The sequence below is a fragment of the Heloderma suspectum genome, chromosome 10, assembly GCF_057233095.1.
Source record: "Heloderma suspectum isolate Gila_16-S chromosome 10, 16-S_ref, whole genome shotgun sequence".
In the NCBI taxonomy this organism is placed as follows: Eukaryota; Metazoa; Chordata; class Lepidosauria; order Squamata; family Helodermatidae; genus Heloderma; species Heloderma suspectum.
In genome coordinates this window covers 37,754,559-37,773,659 of record NC_139467.1, presented here as the reverse complement: position 1 = coordinate 37,773,659, position 19,101 = coordinate 37,754,559, and the positions used below count along the sequence as shown (strand labels likewise).

General features: G+C 49.4%; 1 protein-coding gene across 1 annotated transcript in view; it reads left to right on the top strand.

The window, feature by feature from the left end:
* DLGAP3 (DLG associated protein 3) overlaps positions 1 to 18,867 on the top strand; it is a 63,052-nt gene extending 44,185 nt beyond the window's left edge. The window contains exons 7-10 of the mRNA XM_084814416.1: positions 6,255 to 6,679; positions 11,043 to 11,134; positions 11,731 to 11,874; positions 18,649 to 18,867. Coding sequence (XP_084670542.1) covers positions 6,255 to 6,679; positions 11,043 to 11,134; positions 11,731 to 11,874; positions 18,649 to 18,867 — 880 coding nt within the window. The remainder of the gene's footprint in view (positions 1 to 6,254; positions 6,680 to 11,042; positions 11,135 to 11,730; positions 11,875 to 18,648) is intronic.
* Positions 18,868 to 19,101: the final 234 nt, after the last annotated feature.

Here is a 19,101-nt window from a genome sequence, read left to right as displayed (position 1 = left end):
AAAGCAAGGGATCTTTCAGCAGGGCTGGTGGAAGGGCCCGGCTTCCCCTCTCTGCTGCAGTCTGCAGGAAGTAAAAGTCCGTTGACTGCACAACGATCGCATTCCAGTATCACATCGAAAAAATATTAGCAAAAAGGACCTGCAAAAATAAACTCGACAAAACTGTTGTGTTGGCCATACATGATTCAGCAGAAGTAGGTGCCTTTGGCCATCAAAATAATGGCTGTCACCATATTCAAATGGCTGCAGGCAGATGCAGGAGAACAGGACACATGAGGAGAGGCAGGGTAATTTCAGAAGGGTAACTTTAAAAAAGAAAAGACCGGTTTCAAATCAGTTTTGCTCTTGAATTTTTCTATGGAGCTGCTCTTAAACCAAGACGGGTACAGGAGCCCTGTGTCAGGTTTCCTTCCTCCAGCCAACCATAAGTCAGTGCTCTCCAGATGTGTCAGACTGCAGTGCCCATCAACCCCAGTCAGCACCCCATGCTGGGTGGGGATGATGGGGCCTGTAGTCCAACACATCTGGAGGGTGCTGGGTTGAGGGAGGGTGCCCTACACTCTCTCCCTAATGCCTGCCTCAGTTCCCTCCATGTCCTGACTTCGCTGTCCCTTTCTATGTCTTGCGTGTCTAGCCTAGCCTTGCTCCAAGAAGCTCAGGACACAGTTCATGGTTCTTCCCACCCTGTACCCTCATAACCACACAGTGAGGTCGACTAGACCAAGAGATTGTGACTAGCCCATGGAGAGCTTCACAGCTGAGTGGGGATTTTCTCCTTGGTCTTCCCGATCATTAATCTGATAATCTAACCACTATACCATATTACAGTGGAGGCTGGTTGGTCTGATGTTATTGGGGCTGTGCTATCGCTCCTTCAGCGTGTTGACTGGTTCTGGCTGAAACCCGGAGTAGATGCCTGCCATACTGGCTCTTGTTTCCTGCCCCACCTTCAGCAGCAGCCAAGGATGCAGATTGAGGATGGGGGACCCACAACACAATCCCCCAACTGTCCCTACCAGCGGCCGTTCCAGCAGGCTGAGCTGAAGGAGAGCAAGGTCATTCTAGCAGCCTTGCTAAGAGAGCAATCCTGTGGTCCCTGGGAGAGCACCCCAGGGACCATACGAATGCTCGGAAGAATCCTTCTGAGGTCAGCGACAGCACGCCCAGCTCAGAAGGGGGGGTGGACACGCGCCCCCCCCTGCCCTGCCCCCTTGCGGCCAAGGCAGAAAGGGCTGCCCTCCAAGGTCAGAAAATCGACCTCAGAGAGGGGGGAAGGGGGGCTCTGTAGTGGGTGGGGAGGAAACTGGAGAGGTCAGGATACAATTTATCCTGAACCACCTCCAGCCTCCTTCAGACTCCTTCTCTCCCCCTCCAATGTGACCTCACTAGTAAAAATCAGGAAAGATGGAGGACAGGGAGGGCAAGATTGCCTCCGCCCTGCTGGCTTCAGTCAGGCAGGGGATAGGAATCTTGGAGGTTTGGAGACTGCTGAGCAGTGAGGGCGCAGTTGATAGGAGAAAGAATTATGCTCTTCCCTCTTCCTCCCCCTTCTTTTTTCCTTGTGTGTCTTGCCTTTTTAGATTGTAAGCCTGTGGGCAGGGGCTGACCCGTGTAATTAATTATATGTAAGAACACAAGAAAAGCCCTGCTGGATCAGACCCAAGGTCCATCTAGTCCAGCATTCTGTTCACACAGTGGCCAACCAGCTGCCCATGGGAAACCCACAAGCGGGACACAAGTGCAACAGCACCCTCCCACTCATCTTGCTCAGCAACGGCTGCACTGCCTCTGGTACTGGATGTAGCCCCTAGCCATCAGGACTAGTAGCCATTGATAGCCTTCTCCTCCAGGAATTTATCTAACCCCCTTTTAAAGCCATCCAAATTGGTGGCCAACACTACGTTTTGTGGTAGCAAATTCCATACTTTAACTATGCACTGTGCAAAGCAGTAGTTCCCTTTATCTTTAATTTTTGTGAACCGCCCAGAGAGCTTTGGCTATTGAGTGGTATAGAAATGAAATGAAATGAAATGAAATGAAATGAATGAATAAATATCTGTCCTGAATCTCCAACCAATCAGCCTCATAGGATGACCCCGGGTTCTTGTATTCTGAGAGAGGGAGAAAAATGTCTCCTTATCCATGTTCTCTACATCATGCATAATTTTGTACACCTCTATCATGTACAAAAGTGTCCCCTGACCCTCCTTTTTTCCACGCTAAACAATCCCAGCTGTTGTAACCTTCTCTCATAGGGGAGATGCTCCAGGCCCCTTGATCATTTTAGTTGCCTTTTCTGCACTATTTCCAGCTCTACAATACCATTTGTTTGTTTGTTCGTTTACTGTACACAGTATTCCAAGTGTGGTCGCACCATAGATTTATATGAGGGCAGTATGATATTGGCAGTTTTATTCTCTTCTCTAATTATGCCTAACATGGAGTTTGCCATTTTTACAGCAGCCGCACACTGGGTCAACATTTTCATCTAGCTGTCCACCACAACCCCAAGATCTCTTTCTTGGCTGGTCACCACTGGCTCAGATCCCAACACGTTATACTTGAAGTTTGGACTTTTTGCCCCAACATGCTTCGCTTTACACTTGTAAGCCATTCTGGGAGCATTTTTGGATGAGGAAAGGCATTAATAATTAATTAATTAATTAATTAACAATGACCTTGACACACAAGACTACGTTGAACTACATGTTACCAGGAAGGGCCGAGAACTCAACAACACAGGGCTGGTATTCTCATCAGCAGCTGTGTGTGCCCAGTAACATGCAGCTCTGTTCTGAGTCATGAGACCAGAGGCCATATTGCCAATGACCCCAGCGCCTCGGGGGCTCCTAAAGAACAGGAGGGCCATAGCTCTGCAGCAGAGCTTCTGCTTTCAGTGCAGAAGACCCTGGGTTTCATCCCTGGCATCTCCAGGTGGAGCTGGGAAAGACCTCTGTCTGAAACCCTCGAGAGCTGCTGCCAGTGAGCCCAATCGCCACTGTCATGCTGCCAAACTTCACAGTGGCATAAAAATTGGTGATTTGCTGCCAATTTCATCGGCAAACTGCTATGGAAGGCTAAAATGGTCAGATTTTGATGGCTTTCAAGGCAAATTTGACTGTTTTAGTCTTCTGCAGTGGTTTGCCAATGAAAATTGGTGGCAAAGTGCTGGTTGCTTGGCAGCTGACGACTTTGCCAGCAGTGTGGCCCTCAGGGTCCAAAAATGTCCCCCACTCCATCCCCGATGTAGCCCACCCCTGGGGTAGACAAGAGTGAGCCAGATGGACACCAGCGGTCTGACTCAGTATAATGTAGCTTCTTAGGTTCCCAAAGGGTGTGCATGGGGTGTGTGTGCTGGGCACACCAGATCTCCAGCACGCCACCCTCACCCTATTTCCCTACCGTTCATTGCACGGACTCTTGAATCATAGAGCGCATGAGGTGAGAACCACGTAGCGGTCCCATTTCTCCATTCAGCAAGGGGCTGGCTGGCATGTCCCCTCCTATTCTCTCTTGCTTTCTCTCTCTCTCTCTCTCTCTCTCTCTCTCACTCACTCTCTCTGGTCCTCAGCATCCATCCAATGCTGGTTGCCATAGAAACGGGCCAGGGAACAGGAGAGAAAGGCAGCACAGCAGAAGAACACAGAGAGGGACGCCGCTGTTCACTGGTTGATCGCTTGATTTGGAGTTCTGTCGCTCAACTCCAGTCATTTGTTTTTGTACAAAGAGAGGGGCCAACTCTGAAGCCACCACCGCACGTGTGAAAAGGCCTCCCTCCAAATCTTATCTATGTAGGCTCTGGCTAACCAGTGCTGTGGGATGAGCACTTTACTTACGCATGCTCATTTATTCATTTATTTATTGCTCAGATTTAAAATACTTTTCAGGCCTAATTCCTTGTGCTAATTAAGCCCTGTGGGTTCCTTTGGGGTTCTTTGTTCGGAATACTAAGGGCCTAACTACTTGTGACATTAAATGTATCACCCTCAACATCATACAGGGTTTAAAAAATATATTTAATTGTAAATATGGGGGTCTGTTTTGAATCAGGACTGCTGTGCATGGGGAAAAGTGGTTTCACCTTTCCCCTCTCTGGCACAGTTTTGACAAAAATCCTCACACACACCCCACTTGTTTACTGCAACTGGGTGGGGGGAGCTCCCATTGGAAATTATTTGAAGAGAACTCCTCCCGCTCTGCAATTCCCACATTTCCCTGAGTACAACATATGATTACATGGCAAGCTGGGGGATGCTGGGAATTGTAGTCCAATATGCATGGAGCATACCAGGTTGGGGAAAGATGGTGTAGACACACCCTAAGAAGTAAGGAACCAGTTTTACAAAAGTGATCAAACTCTCCCACAGTATTTTTTAAAGTTAAAATAAGCTAGGGCCCAGGGGGCAAGGTCTTGATGGATCAGAACCACTGCACTGGGATGGGGAGGGAAGACTCATTTCCCAGTCTAAAGCAGCCCCCATGGGCATATAATACCTGTTTGTTCTCCCCTGTAGAGCAAATGACAGCTTGAGGGATAAGGTCATTTGAGTCAAGAAAAATGGACCACAGGGAAATAGTAAAAAAAAAAAAAAAGCAAACTCCTCCCAAAGCCCCCCGTCTCAATTTTGATTCCTCTCCCCCACCACCCCCTGCTTGCCATTTTTTAAAAAATGCAGAAGATTCTGATCATGTCAGTGGAGGCCGCTGGCTCCGCTTTCGGTGGGGCTGTGAATCCGCCCTAGGTTTCGGTCAGAACCAGCCAGAACTCTAAAGGAGCCATCCAAGGTGCAAAGCAGTTCTGGCTGGTTCTGACCGAAACCCAGGGTGGATTCACAGCCCCACCGAAAGCGGAGCCAGTGGCCTCCACTGGATCATGCAGCTCTTGCATCACAACTGCTTCGTTTGCGATGGTGTGAGAAGCTCAGCTGCATCGCTGTCGTGGTCCACCTCTCTTTATACCTGCTTGTTCCCCAATAATGTAAGAAACACCAATGCCTCTTACAGTGGCCGCTGAGACCCCTCTTTGGAAGCTCAAATGCAGAATAAGCTGTGGGAGAAAATGATGCATTCTGTGCAAGAAGCACCAGGATCTACTGCCTATCAATTTCATCCAGTGACCCCATGTTTCTCTCTCTCTCTCTCTCTCTCTCTCTCACACACACACACACACACACACAGATTTGCCACCAAAGGATGTAGCGATGACCACCAATTTGGTCACCTTTAAAATGGGATTAGACAATTTTGTGGATGATAAGGCTATCAATGGCTACCAGTCCTGATGACTTAGGGATGTGGGAGGGGGCAGGATGGAGCTCACCAAGCTTCCATCAGCTCGACACACACACACACACACACACACACACTTCAGTTCATTTCCTTGTTAGCTAGCCCGACTCAATTGCATCGAGTCTGGTCAGCTCACAGATTTTCCTGGGGTTTTCTTATTTACATAAATAGAAATGTGCACAAATTGCAGCTGAAATTTGCGTAAATCATGCAAAGTGATTTCCCTGTGGTCGATTTTTCTTGACTCAAATGGCCCCGCAATTTCAGCACATTTGTATTTACCTACATTTTTTAAAAACGGGAAGAGTTCACGGATTTTTGGGAAATGCCCCGTGGCTCATCTTGCAAATGTGAACTGAGTCAGATGTTCACTGGGAGTCCATTGAGCTCAAAATGGGCAGGATTTCACAGCGACAGACATCTCTAGGATGGTTTATGCTCCCTCCAGTATCAGAGCGGTGCACTTCTATATACCAGTTGCTGGGGAACACAAGTGAGCGGCTGTTCTGTTGCACTCATGTCCTACTTGTGGGTTGGCCACTGTGTGAGCTGAATACTAGACAAGATGGGCCCCTGGTCTGATTCAGCATGGCTCTCCTTATATGAGAGAAAGAGAATTTTGTGTGCCTTGCATGTAGAAGGTCCCAGATTCAACCCCCAGCATCTCGGGAAAGACTCCTTTCTGAAACCCCAGAACAGTGGAGGTTCAGCACTTTGGACAGCTCCTCTGGAGTTCTGTCTGGTTCTGACCGAGACCAAGAATGGATTCACAGCCCCACCAAAATCAGAGCCATCAGCCTCCACTGCCCTGGAGTGCTGCTGCCAATCAGTGCAGGCAGTACGGAGCTGGATGGGCCAGTGGCCTGCCTTGGTGTATGGCTGGTTCCATAGGTTCATACCAGTCCAGTCTCTCTGCAGAGTCAGCTAGCGTTACAGACTCTAACCCTCTCCCCTCCTTATCCCAGGCGGGCTCGGTTCAAACGGTCCAACAGCGTGACGGCTGGCGTGCAGGCTGACCTGGAGCTGGAAGGGCTGGCGGGCCTGGCAGTGGCAACAGAAGACAAGGCCCTTCAGTTTGGGCGATCCTTCCAGCGACATTCCTCAGAGCCGGAGTCCACGCGGCAGTACTCGGTCTACAAGACGGTGCACACGCAAGGCCAGTGGGCTTACCGGGAAGACTACCAGATGCAGTACGACACAGTGGAAGTGCCGCGCCAGGATTCCTGGATGGACAGGGGCTCGCGCAGCCTGCCTGATTCCGGCCGGGCATCGCCCTGCCACCGGGATGGCGAGTGGTTCATCAAGCTGCTGCAGGCGGAGGTGGAAAAGATGGAAGGCTGGTGCCAGCAGATGGAGCTGGAGGCTGAAGATTACGATCTGCCAGAAGAGAGTGAGTCCCTGCAGGGCACGGTGGGCTGGAGGATTCGTACAGTTTAAGACCATGGGTTCTGATAATGCTCTGTGATATGGCTTGGGTTGCTAGGTTATGCTGTGGAGCAGATCTGGAGCAAGGGTCAGGTCACATCAGGTTTCTCAGGAAGCAAGGCAGAAAGAGATCAGCACCATGGAAAGCTGGAAGCTAGTGTCAGGAGCACCCTAGCTGCCTCTTGCAGTCCCCTCCGATAGCCTACTCAGGACTCAGACGACGAGGATTCTTTCCAAGGCTTTATTCCTTTATTACTTTATGACTCTTTCAGATACTAATCACTAGCGACTAAGCAAGGAACAGCACTGGGGAAAGATAGCAGAGTAGCCTAAGCTCCAGGTAAGGCAGTTGGTCCCCGTTTGAAGGGGAACCGCGGGAAGACTCTGAACTTATGGGCTATGGAGAGGTCCTCCCTCTTTCCCTTGGGTCCTTGGGCTGCAACCGTTGTTTGAGCACCAAACGAGCGGAATGCCTCCTCTCCACGCCCTCCATCTGTCGTCGCTCCCTGCGTCTGCACCGAGCGTCCAGCAAGCCCCCCTCCAGCACTCTCTCACTGCCCGGGTCACTATCTATCCCAGGAATGCTGGCAGGAGGAATCTCTGCCAGCTGCTGTGCTTGTGAGAGATGAGCGAGCTCCTCTCCCACAGATTGCTGTTCCTCCTCAGAATCAGAACTGCTCTGGGGCTCTGTGGGCTCAGTTTCTACCCTGACAGCTAGATGGGATTGTCTGTATATTGCTCCAACAAGGATCAGGGCAAGGCTGAGGTTTAAATAGAAGTGTTGCTGAATTTAAGTCGGCTGGCTTTGTCTCTTGAAGGGGCCTGGTCTGTTTTAGCACTCTCAAGCTGCAACAATGTGGGAGTGGCTGTGGCATGGTAGTTTCCTCATGGCCTGAGCCCTCAGAATCTGAGGACAGCAATGCAATCTCCTCCAGGTACAGGTGAGCGGGCCCCTGGGGTCCTCCCTAGACAGGCAGAAGCCCCATGACACCCCTCCATGGCCAAGTCCTCTCCATGAACATTCAACTCCAGAGCATCTTTCTCCGGGGACAAGGGGTCAGGGTCCCAGCCCATGCCAAGATTCCCTCTCGGGCTGTGGTCTTCCTTCTCAAAGCCAGTGTGGTCTGGAAGATATAATTGGACAAGAAGCTAAGCTACACAAGTGTGGTTCTGCGTGATGGATCTATTGGACCAGAGCATTTCAGACTGCAGAATATGAACCCCCACATTTTTTAACTAGTATGGTAGGGAGAAATTCTAGCTTGCTTTATAACAGGGGTGTTGAACTTCAAGCCCATGGCCTGCATCCAGCTTATATCCATGGGGTCCCAATCCAGCCCCCTGAGGGTCCCCAGATGGCCATGCCCCAGTTCCCCCCCCCCATTCTGAAAGGCTGAAATGCCTCTCCTAAGTCTCTCCTACTGGCAGAAAGAGCTTTAAGCTAAAATGTGCCGGTATTCCTCCCCCTTCCCACCCCCAGCCACCGTGGGAAGCACTGTGGCAGCTCTTCTTCCGAGGTTGCAAGAGGGACCTTGGAAGAGGGCCAGGGAGGGAGGAGAAGGTGTGGAGTGGGGGGAGGGAGGGGAGGGGAGGGGGAAGGAGATGTGGCGCTGCTAGATCAGGTGTGCAGAACCTCAGGCCTGGGGGGCCAAATCCAGCCTTCCTGGGTCCCAATCTGGCCCTCCAGGGTTCCTCAGAGGGCCCTACCCCTTCCCCTAAACACCAGCCACTCGGTATTCCAGCTTTGGTGCAGTTTTCCCCCCATTCCGAAGGCTGAAATGCCTCTGCTGAGGCTTAATTAGTGCCAGGAAGAGCTTCATGCTACAACATGCTGGTATTTTTGCCCCTGCCCCTTCTGCCTCTGGCCCCACCCACCACTGGAATGTGGCCCCCAAGAGTTTCTCTGAAATGGAATTCAGCCTGTAGGCTGAAAGAGGTTCAACACCTCTGCTTTATATGATTGGAATTGTATTATTATAAGAAGAGCCCACAGGATCAGAAAAAAGCCCAACTAGTTCAACATCATGCTTCTCCCAGTACTTGGCCAGATGCTGCCTTAAGATGAGCCCTGCTGGATGCGACCAAAGGCCCATGTGCTCTAGCATCCTGTTTTCCACAGTAGCCAATCAGATGATTCCGGGAATCCCACAGGAGGGGCATCAAGGCAACAGCCCTCCCCTGCTGTATCCCTCCAGCAATCCATGCTCAAAGATATACTGCCCCTGAACCTGAGGGTTCCACTTCGCTATTGGGAGTCACAACTGCTGATGGACCCCACTTCCTCCTCCATGGATTTGTCCAATCCCCTTTCAGAGCCATTGCCCCAATTTACAGCAGCATATTCCATAAAATAAGAATGTATCAGTTCAGTGTTATAATGTTTTGTTGTATGTTGCTTTGAATCATATAAATAGAAAAGCAACTAAAGCAAAGAGAGCTGTATGGGTCCATGAGTGGGAGGAAAATCTAAAATCTACAATTGGGCAATCTCTTTATTAGGAACAACCAAAATCCTACAAAAATGTGCAAGCTTTTGAGTTCTCCAGAACTCTTCATCAGGCTAGATGGTACAAAAAGTGTGTGTGGGGGGGGGAGAAACAGAAAAGTCTAAAAATTTGTCCAGATGTGGCAGCCATGAGATGTGCAATTTAGATAGACCCAGTCTCAAAAGATCTGCAGTCTGAAGGAATTAGTCAGTGGTTGATATTGCAGGTATCAGATTACACCTAGCAATGCTCGATCTCCATCACCCTGGTTTTGAGGGAAGCTGGGAGCAATGATGTGACTGGGACAAAGGCTAGGGTGAGGTTGGCAAGAAAAGGGTAAATCCCTCCACACCTGCTCCAATCCCTTCACATCTGCTCCAATCCCTCCACACCTGCTCTAATCCCAGAAATGATCACCCCAACCCCTACTCAGGGTCTCCTATTTGCATTTGTAAAAGAAAAAAGAAAAGAAGGCTGTTCAAATGCAGACACATTTAGCATCACATCGAGTTTGTCCTGCTCTGGCTGGGCCTGACTCTGTCTTAGTCAAATAAAGGGGCAGATCCAACAGTCAAGTTCATTAGGCAGGCAAATAGTCAAGCACAGAGTTATCAGTCCAGTTTGGGAGCAATTCAAGGCAGGAGTAGCCAGGATACAGGCAGGGGTCAATCACAGGATTACCAGGCAAGTCAGTGGTTTCCCGGAGGAAGGTCTGGGGCACAGCCAAGGTCAAAACACAGGACAGTAATCAAGCAGAAATGCAGTCCGAAAAGCAGACTCAAGCAGGAGGTCAGTAGTACAGAGATTCAGTCACAAGGCAAGGCCAATAAACCAGGATGCTGAAGGTAAGACATTGGCTGGGTTCAGACAACGCAATAACCCACCATGGGTTGCATTCGGGAGTGATCTATGATAGATCAGCATGTCATGTGGGGGGTGTTTATCCCACCCATGATTGCTAAGTTACCCATCCTCTGCAGAGGGGGTACAGGGCCCCAGGGCAGCTTACCATGTCATCTGTTGGGCTCTCCATGGCTAAATTTGGCTGCTGCAATGGATCAATTCCCGCAACCATAGAGATGGCTGCCTAGAGCATCTGGAAGTACAGGCGACGCTCTAGCCCACGTGGCCAAACTCTATGGTCATGATCAGCACAAGGCTGTTCCCCCTGCCATGGCCACTGGAATACACAGCCACAGCAGGACGATGAAGGAACCACAGAGGGGGGATGGGTAAGGGAACCCTGCTGCCCAGCGTGGTTCCCCAATCGGGGGAGCTGCACATCATGGTTTTCCTCCCCCTCCCCACAGCATGGTTCTGCTACCCACCTTCCCCCCATAATCATGTGAACAGGCTCATCGTTTCCAGCAACTACTAAGATCTGACTGAAGATTTATATAGCCGGAGCCTCCGGAGCCTCACCCAGGACTCAGCTGCAGTTTGTTAGAAGCCCTCTGGCAGCAGTCCTACTCATGAGAAGAGCCTTGCTCCTGAGGGGTCCTTTCCTCTTGAGCAGTGTAACCGTGCACTCCTCAAAGGAACCCTACTGGCCTGCCTCTTGAGATGACGGCCTCCCCTCGCCCTGCGGGGATGGATCCATGGCCATCTCTCCCAAGGGCCTAGGCTTTCTGGGCTCTCCTGATGCAGGTGGCTCCTTGACATTGCCCATCTCTGGGTGCTCCAGCTCCTCGGAGGAGATTCCATCAGCAGGGGCAGGACATGGGTTGGCCTTCCTAGTTGGAGAGCCAACGGAGACTCTCCTGTATTGGGCATGTTTGGGGGGGAGTCAAACAGAGACGGTTTCGCCGTTGACCTTCTCATTTTCTCTGTGCACCTCTTCAGTCCTCGAGAAGATCCGTAGTGCAGTGGGCAGTGCCCAGCTCCTGATGTCCCAGAAAGTCCAGCAGTTTTACCGGCTTTGCCAGCAGAATATGGTGAGAGAGTCCCCTTTTGTGTGCTGAAGATTCTTTTAAACATTCTCCAAGTTTTTGTGGGTTTAAAACTTAGTCATTTTTTTTCATGTCACCTGTGAGCTCAGCCTCCTTTCTTGGGGCAGAATGTAGCACTCACGCCCCAGGCTGAGTTTTCCCCCATGTAGCATTGCTCCACGGTGTGACAACCCAACCATGTGCATATCCTTCCCACCTGGACCACTGGCTGTCTCTGGTGGGGGCATGGAAACACACCTCCTGACATCAGGAAACAACACAGGTAGCTTGGGGTGGGGGGGTGTTGGCATGGGGAATGCCATTTTTGACACAGTCTCATGTCTTTCCACAGAGATGTTGACCTGTACTCTCTTTATAAAGAAACACTTAGAGAAGGGATTGTCTGGGAAAACCAGATCTGCCTTGACTGCGCATTCAAAGTTCAGGGTTCAGCTCTGACTGCGCATTCAGGGTTCAGCCCTGTCTTATCCCTCATCATCCAGGTTAATCTGGCCACACCCATCTCTGCCCCCCTCCAATGGAGGAAGCCTTTGACCACCTATTCCTTTCCTTCTTCAACCCCCCTCCCCCCCCCCCGGCAGGACCCCAATGCTTTTCCCATGCCCACTTTCCAGGACCTGGCTGGATTCTGGGACCTCCTGCAGCTCTCCATTGAAGACGTCAGCATGAAGTTTGCTGAACTCCACCAGCTCAAAGCCAATGGGTGGAAACCCCTCGAGCCCAAGGTAAGAGAGAAAGGAGGGGAGGGGTAAGAACAGAACAAGTCGCTGTATATCCTAGACGATAAAAAGTCAATGAGTAAAATTCCATGCACAAGCAAACAAAGAATTACATTCTGTAACTTGTAATGCATCATGCAAATGTGAGTATTATTTCACGTAATTTATTCTGCAATGTTTGCTAATTTGAGTACTTTATTCCACTTTTGCCAGGGAGGAGGAGGGGTTATGCAGGGGCCCCCACTTTCAACCAAGAGGCATCTTATTCAGCCTCTGTTTTGACATTTCGGCAGGCCTGACACGCACACCTTCAAAGACGTCTTTGCAGCCCTAAGGAATAGAATGGTGCCCCTTTTTAAAAAAAAACAGCAACAAAAGCTGAATTTCCCTGGACTTGGAATTCTCATCCAGTGCCACATTCTGCCCTTCTACTGTAGGCTTGTCCTGGATGGTACATAGTTTCCAATTTAGCCTTGATGAAGTAATGGCGCCCATTACCCGTACGGTTAAACTGAGTCCAGTGCTGCACTTTAGTGCTGTAACATGTGCAAGGCCCTTTTTTTCTTCAGTAGGCAGGGAGAGGACTAATTCATAACAAGATTCAAAGGATTGATCTTGAAGATATTTGAAATCAAACTGCAAAAAATAAACAGTACAGCCTGTGTTTTTATTAAACTCTTTATGTTTTCATAAATATGCAGTATCAACTCCCCAACCAATGTTTTACCTTCGCCTCTTTTCTTTGCTCTCCCCCTCACCCACATCAGTCTAAATAGGACAATAATAATTACAATAAAATAAAGATAAGCCTAACGATAAAGCAGTGTGTTTTAAGAGCATCTGCTGCATTTTTTCTCTTTTTTTTGTATACCTCATAATAATGAGATGATCACAGCAAGGCGATGAACACAAGTAAAATGAATACAACAGAGAGTCTTCTTTTTTTATAAACAAAAATCAAAACAAAACAAAAAAAACCCAAAGGGATTTGTGCCTATGGCATGCATACTTAGCACATAAGCCCATTAAGTTGCATGTAAGAATAGTCAATGAGCAACCTGTGAGAAATAGACGCACCTGAGGAATAATTGCATGGAAACTGAACAACAGGAGGGAGTGCTTGACCCTCTCCCACTCTTCCACTCCTCTCTGAACAGCTCCCCTGCCCTTCCGCTGCTTTCTCATGGCCTCCCTATAACACCCAGCACAAAGAATGAGAAATGCTCCTTTGAAAAGGCAATTAATTTTCCCATGTGCCTTCAGTATGGGGCAATTAGTGGAGACCACACAATGCCCCAAACAAAGGGCACATGCCCCCAAATGATCCTGTGGAAACAGGCAGTGGGACTGTCTTTGCTCGCATACAGTCAGGGCCAGAAATATTGGAACAAGGATAACTGTTTTGGCATTTGGCCTCTGTACACCACCACATTGAAGTTGAAAGGAAACACACCTAGATGGGAACAAAGTCAGGACGTTCAGCTGTAATTCAAGGGGTTTGGCAAAAGTGGGGCACTAACCATTCAGGAAGGACAGCCAGTGGCATACACCCCCCCCCATCGTTGGTGGCTCATAAGTAATGGAACGAATGGCTGACAAGCAGCTGCATGGCCAGGGGTGGCCTGTTTCCTGGGCACCCCATGACCAATCAAGCAGATCAAAGGCCTGGAGATGGTTCTGAGTGTTACATTTGCATTTGGTAGCTGTTCACAGGAACCCCCAACATGAGGTCCAAAGAGGTGTCCATGCGAGTGAAGGAGGCCATCATTAGGCTGAGGAAACAAAATAAACCCATCAGAGAGATAGCAAAAACAGTGGGAGTGGCCAATACAACAGTCTGGAACATCCTGAAAAAGAAGGAATTAACTGGCAAGCTCAGCAACAGCAAAAGGCCTGGAAGGCCACGGAAGACAACTAAAGCAGATGACCGCAGAATTCTGCTCATGATGAAGAGGAACTCTTTCACAACGTCTAGCCAGGTCAAGAACGCTCTTGCGGAGGTAGGCATGTCATTGTCAACATCTACAGTCAAGAGACGGCTTTATGAATGTAAATACAGAGGTTTCACAACAAGGTGCAAACCACTGGTAACGCTCAAGAACAGAAAGGCCAGATTAGCCTTTGCCAGCAAGCACCTAAAAAAGCCTGCCCGGTTCTGGAATAAGATTCTGTGGACTGATGAAACCAAGATTAGCTTGTACCAGAATGATGGGAAGAGAAAAGTATGGAGAAGGAAAGGAACAGCTCATGATCCAAAGCATACCACATCATCTGTCAAACATGGTGGAGGCAGTGTTATGGCATGGGCATGTATGGCTGCCAATGGAACCGGGTCACTGGTGTTTATTGATGACCAGACTGCTGATAAAAGCAGCAAGATGAATTCTGAAGTGTATAGGGCTATACTTTCTGCTCAGATTCAGCCAAATGCTGCCAAACTGATAGGACGCTGCTTCATATTGCAGATGGATAATGACCCAAAACATACAGCAAAAGCTACCCAAGAGTTTCTCAAGGCAAAGAAGTGGGATGTTCTTCAATGGCCAGGTCAGTCACCTGATGTCAACCCAATAGAGCATGCTTTTCACTTACTGAAGACAAGTCTGAAGTCAGAAAGACCCACAAACAAGCAGCAGCTGAAGGCAGCTGCAGTCAAGGCCTGGCAAAGCATCTCGAGGGAGGACACTCAGCATTTGGTCATGTCCATGGGTTCCAGACTTCAGGCAGTCATTGACTGCAAAGGATTTTCATCCAGGTATTAAAGGCGATCCTTAAGTTTGAAATGATGTTGGTTTGTTCCATTACTTATGAGCCCCCAACGATGGGGGGGAGTGTATGCCACTGGTTGTCCTTCCTGAATGGTTAGTGCCCCACTTTTGTCAAACCCCTTGAATTACAGCTGAAAGTCCTGACTTCGCTCCCATCTGAGTGTGTTTCCTTTCAACTTCAATGTGGTGGTGTACAGAGGCCAACTGCCAAAACAGTTTTCCTTGTTCCAATATTTCTGGCCCTGACTGTGTAACACTAACCTATGGTATGGATTGTTGTATTCTTGGTTGTCATGAAGTGTGAACACGGCCTCAATAACAATCTGTGCTTTGTTAACCGCAAACAACCCAGAAAGAAAACCCATGGTTTGTTGTTTTGTTGTGAACTCCAGGTTGTTTTAATCATGGGTTGTCATTACATGTGAAACCAGAACTGTGGGTTGTTCATGGGTTGTTTCTCCAGGCTACAGAGGTGGCAGGCAGTTTTTAAAAATCCAGCCACACTACATGCCAGTACTACAGTGCTGCAAAGGTATTTAAGATACACAAAGAGAATGGGCGAAGGATGAGGGAAACAAGTAACCTGGGTATTGAGAAAACAATCTACAGTGTGCTCCATTGTCTGCAAGACAAACCCTGGGTAGGGCAACAAACCATGGTTTTAATAAACCATAGGTTACTGTTACGTGCAAACCAGAATTGGACAGGACAGCCCTTTAAGTAGAGGACTGTCCTCTTAGAAGAGGGCATGTGGCCACACTACTAGATCTAACTGCCCGACATTTTTTGGTGTGCTGAGCCATACAAAAAGAAATGACGGGGGACCAGAGCAGGTGTCATCAGGGGGCCCCGACAGCTGCCTCAGGATGCCAGTCGCTGATGCCATACCTGAAGAAGCCAGCTGGTCTGCAAGTGGATATCCCTCAAAGGCACCCAATTGGCCCATCACCGTCCCCCACAGCACCTCCTGGCTTCCCAGCCCATGGCAGTCCCGGTCTGCTGTGGCCGGCAGCAGTGCAGGAAGGAAGTCCTTTCTCCTCCTCCTCCTCCTCCTAGTTCAAGCCTCACCAGCCCTGATCTCTCTGGGGGGCCTTCACCTCGGAGAGGCCAGCTCGTGCAATGTCCCTGGCCTTACTCTTCACAGAGTGAGAGGGTTGGGGAAGGGGCCCTCTCCCCACACACACACACACACACACACACACTTTATGCGCGCCAGCCGAGGCGCCACCTCACCACCTTCCAGAGCACACCCTGCCGGGACGTTTACCAGGGATGCACTGGTTTGGGGCCCAAAAGCAGGCTCATCTCCTCAGCTGAGCTGGCCGCTGCCCTGGCTCCCTCCTCTCCAGTGGCCTTGCGAGATTTGACGGGCATAAAAGAGATTTGATGGGCATAAAAAGAGAGGCGAGAGATTCAGAGAGAGCAATCACAGCTGTTTCCCTCCCTCCCTCTCCCTCTCCCTCTCCCTCTCCAGGGCTCTAGAGTTGCATCACTGGTCGAGGGAAAATAATTGGGCATTTTTAATGAATCTTTGTTCTTTTTCATTTTTTTGTTTAAATTGCAGAACAGCAGCGCTCTCTTTTCTCTCTAAATGTAGAGGCAGAGAGATGCTCCACTCTTGGCGGAGGAGCTTTTCTCTTTTTTTAGTTTTGTTTTAATGCTTCTATTCTCTCTCTGCAGTTCCTTGCACTCGCACCCACACACAGCTGTGCAGGGTGACTTTTAAATTTGCACTCGGGACCACTGGAGGCTGGTGGCGCCAATGTCGGTGGGGCGGTGCAGCCGCTCCGGGTTTCAGGCAGAATCAGTCAGAACTGAAGGAGCTCTCTGAGTTTTACCTTGGAGAGCTCCTTTAGAGTTCTGACTGGTTCTGACTGGAGCAGCTTCACCGCCCCACCGACATCGCAGCTGCCAACCTCCACTGCTCAGAGCAACGTCCTCCGACTGCGGTCAGCACTTGCAGTTGGTAGGGGTGGTCACTAGCCAGAGCCTCAGCCCATCAAGAGGATTGTCAAGAGCCAGAGCCCTTTTTGCTCCCACTGGAATGCCGGCTACATCCTTCGCAATCCCCATGCCAGGAAGACACGGAGAGAGAGAGAGAGAGGATTCTTCACTCTGTGAACACAGGCGCCTCTGCTCCTCTCTAGCTGCATCTCCATAGCCCGCACCCACATTAGTGATAGGAGAGGGGAACTTCTTGTCTGTCAAAAAAATGGACCAAATGAGTTTATTGTATCTTAGCAATTTGCCATTATACACAATTACGGGGGGGAGGGGGCGGTGGAGATCATTATACAGTTTAAAACTCTACTAATAGTTCTAAAAAAAAATGGAATAATTTTCCTTACAGCCTTTAAGCTTTGTAACACACATCTGTAAAACATTGACAAGACATATAGATGTTCGGAAGGATACATATTTGTCAGCGTTAGACAACAGAAAGCAAAGCTTTACAAGAGACGACCTTCCCTTCAATGATTTTAACAACAGATGAATATATTTGGCTCTAAGATCATTATAGACTGAGCATTCTAGAAGTACATTAATAACATCTTCAACTGATACAGAATTGCAGCCACATATTCTGTCCTACTTAGGAAGCCCTTTATGCCCACTCACCCAATCTCCCAAGGAAGAACATTTCATCTTGCCCAAGTAAAAAAAAAAAAAACCAGATGGAGAGCTCCGAGAGCAGAGGTGTTGAACCTCAGGCCCCAGGGGCCAAATCCAGCCTGAGGTCCCAATCTGACTTTCCAAGATTTCCCAAATGGCCACACCCCTTTTCCTGACCACCATGGATGGTTTCCCAACTCCTGTGCATTTTTTCCTAAGACTTGGTTACCGGAAGTAAGAGCTTTAAGCTAAAATATGCTGGTATTTTGGGGTATTTGGTGACTCTCACCTTAGAGAGTTCTTTTAGACTTCTGACAGGTTCCGACTGAAACCCAGAGCAGATTTACTGTCCCACTGACATTGGAGCCACCAGCCGCCACTGACAGCGACGTATCTGTAGGTTCATGTGAATTGGTGCATAATCACCCCAATGAGCTATGCACGCTTTGGAGCGTCTGTCTATACTACCAACTTTGGCAGTTATTTCCTGTCCCCCAGGAAACCCTGGAAAGTGCGGGATACTGAAAAGTGGGGTAGGGACCTCTTATGACAACAGGGTGTTGGACCTCTCTCATCCCCAGCAGCAAACTCAATTTCAAAGAAGTTCTCGGGGGCTACTTGGTGGTGGGCAGGGTCGAAGGCAAAAGCAGACAGGACCAAAAATGCCAAAATACCCCAAATAACAGCATATTTGAGCTTAAAACACTTACTATTTATTTATTAAATTTATTTATTTATTAAAACATTTCTATCCCGCTCTATATCATCAAGATCTCAGGGCAGCGTACAGATAAAATCAATTTAAACAGTATACAGCAATAAATAATTTAAACACCTAAAAACGTATTAAACTATCAAACAAGCTAATACCAGTTAAAATATGTACTACCAATACTACCAATAACTAAGCCTTCGGAGAGCCGTTCCAACCTATGAAAATGGAGCGGGGGGAGAGAAGTGGCTACTAGTCCTGATGGCTATGTGCTACCTCCAGTACCAGAGGCAGTGAGCCTATGACACCAGTTGCTGGGGAACACGGGTGGGGGGGTGCTGTTGCGCTCGTGTCCTGCTTGTGGGTTTCTGGTCGACAGCTGGTTGGCCGGTGTGTGAACAGAATGCTGGACTAGATGGACCCTTGGTCTGATCCAGCAGGGCACTTCTGATGTTCTTATGTTCTTAAATGGTGCAAAAGCCAGGTAACCACCAATCAGCATTGGGGGAAAGGAGCTGGGGCAAAGGAAGTGGGTGTGGCCCTTTGGGGAACCTCAGAGGGCCGGATTCGGCCCACAAGGCTGAGGTTCAACACCCCTGCACTCTAAGTTCCAACAGTGACCCCGCCTCTTTGCCCATCACGGGGCTCTTCTTTCCCACTAACACCCTCCCTCTGTCTTTTTGGCAGGAGGAAAAGAAGGTGCCTCCGCCCATACCAAAGAAGCCGTCGCGCTCCCGGCTGCACCCGGTGAAGGACCGGTCCTTGGACTCTGTGGACCGGCAGCGGCAGGAGGCCCGCAAGAGGCTCTTGGCAGCCAAGCGGGCAGCCTCTTTCCGCCAGAGCTCGGCCACCGAGAGTGCCGACAGCATCGAGATCTACATCCCTGAGGCCCAGACCAGACTGTGAGGCCAGGGGCCGGCTTTTCTAACGATCCCATCCATGTGGAATACGCAGCACACTGTGACCCGCGGGCTGTGTTCCACCGTCTGTCCAGGGAGGGCGACTCGAGGCCCAGCCACAGTCTTTGAAATGATTTTTTTTTTTAAAGAAACTCCTGCAGTCCATGGACCTAATGCCAGACAGACGCAAAAACTGGGCTTCTGGCTCATTCACCCATCACTTGCAGCAGGATTTGGCGGT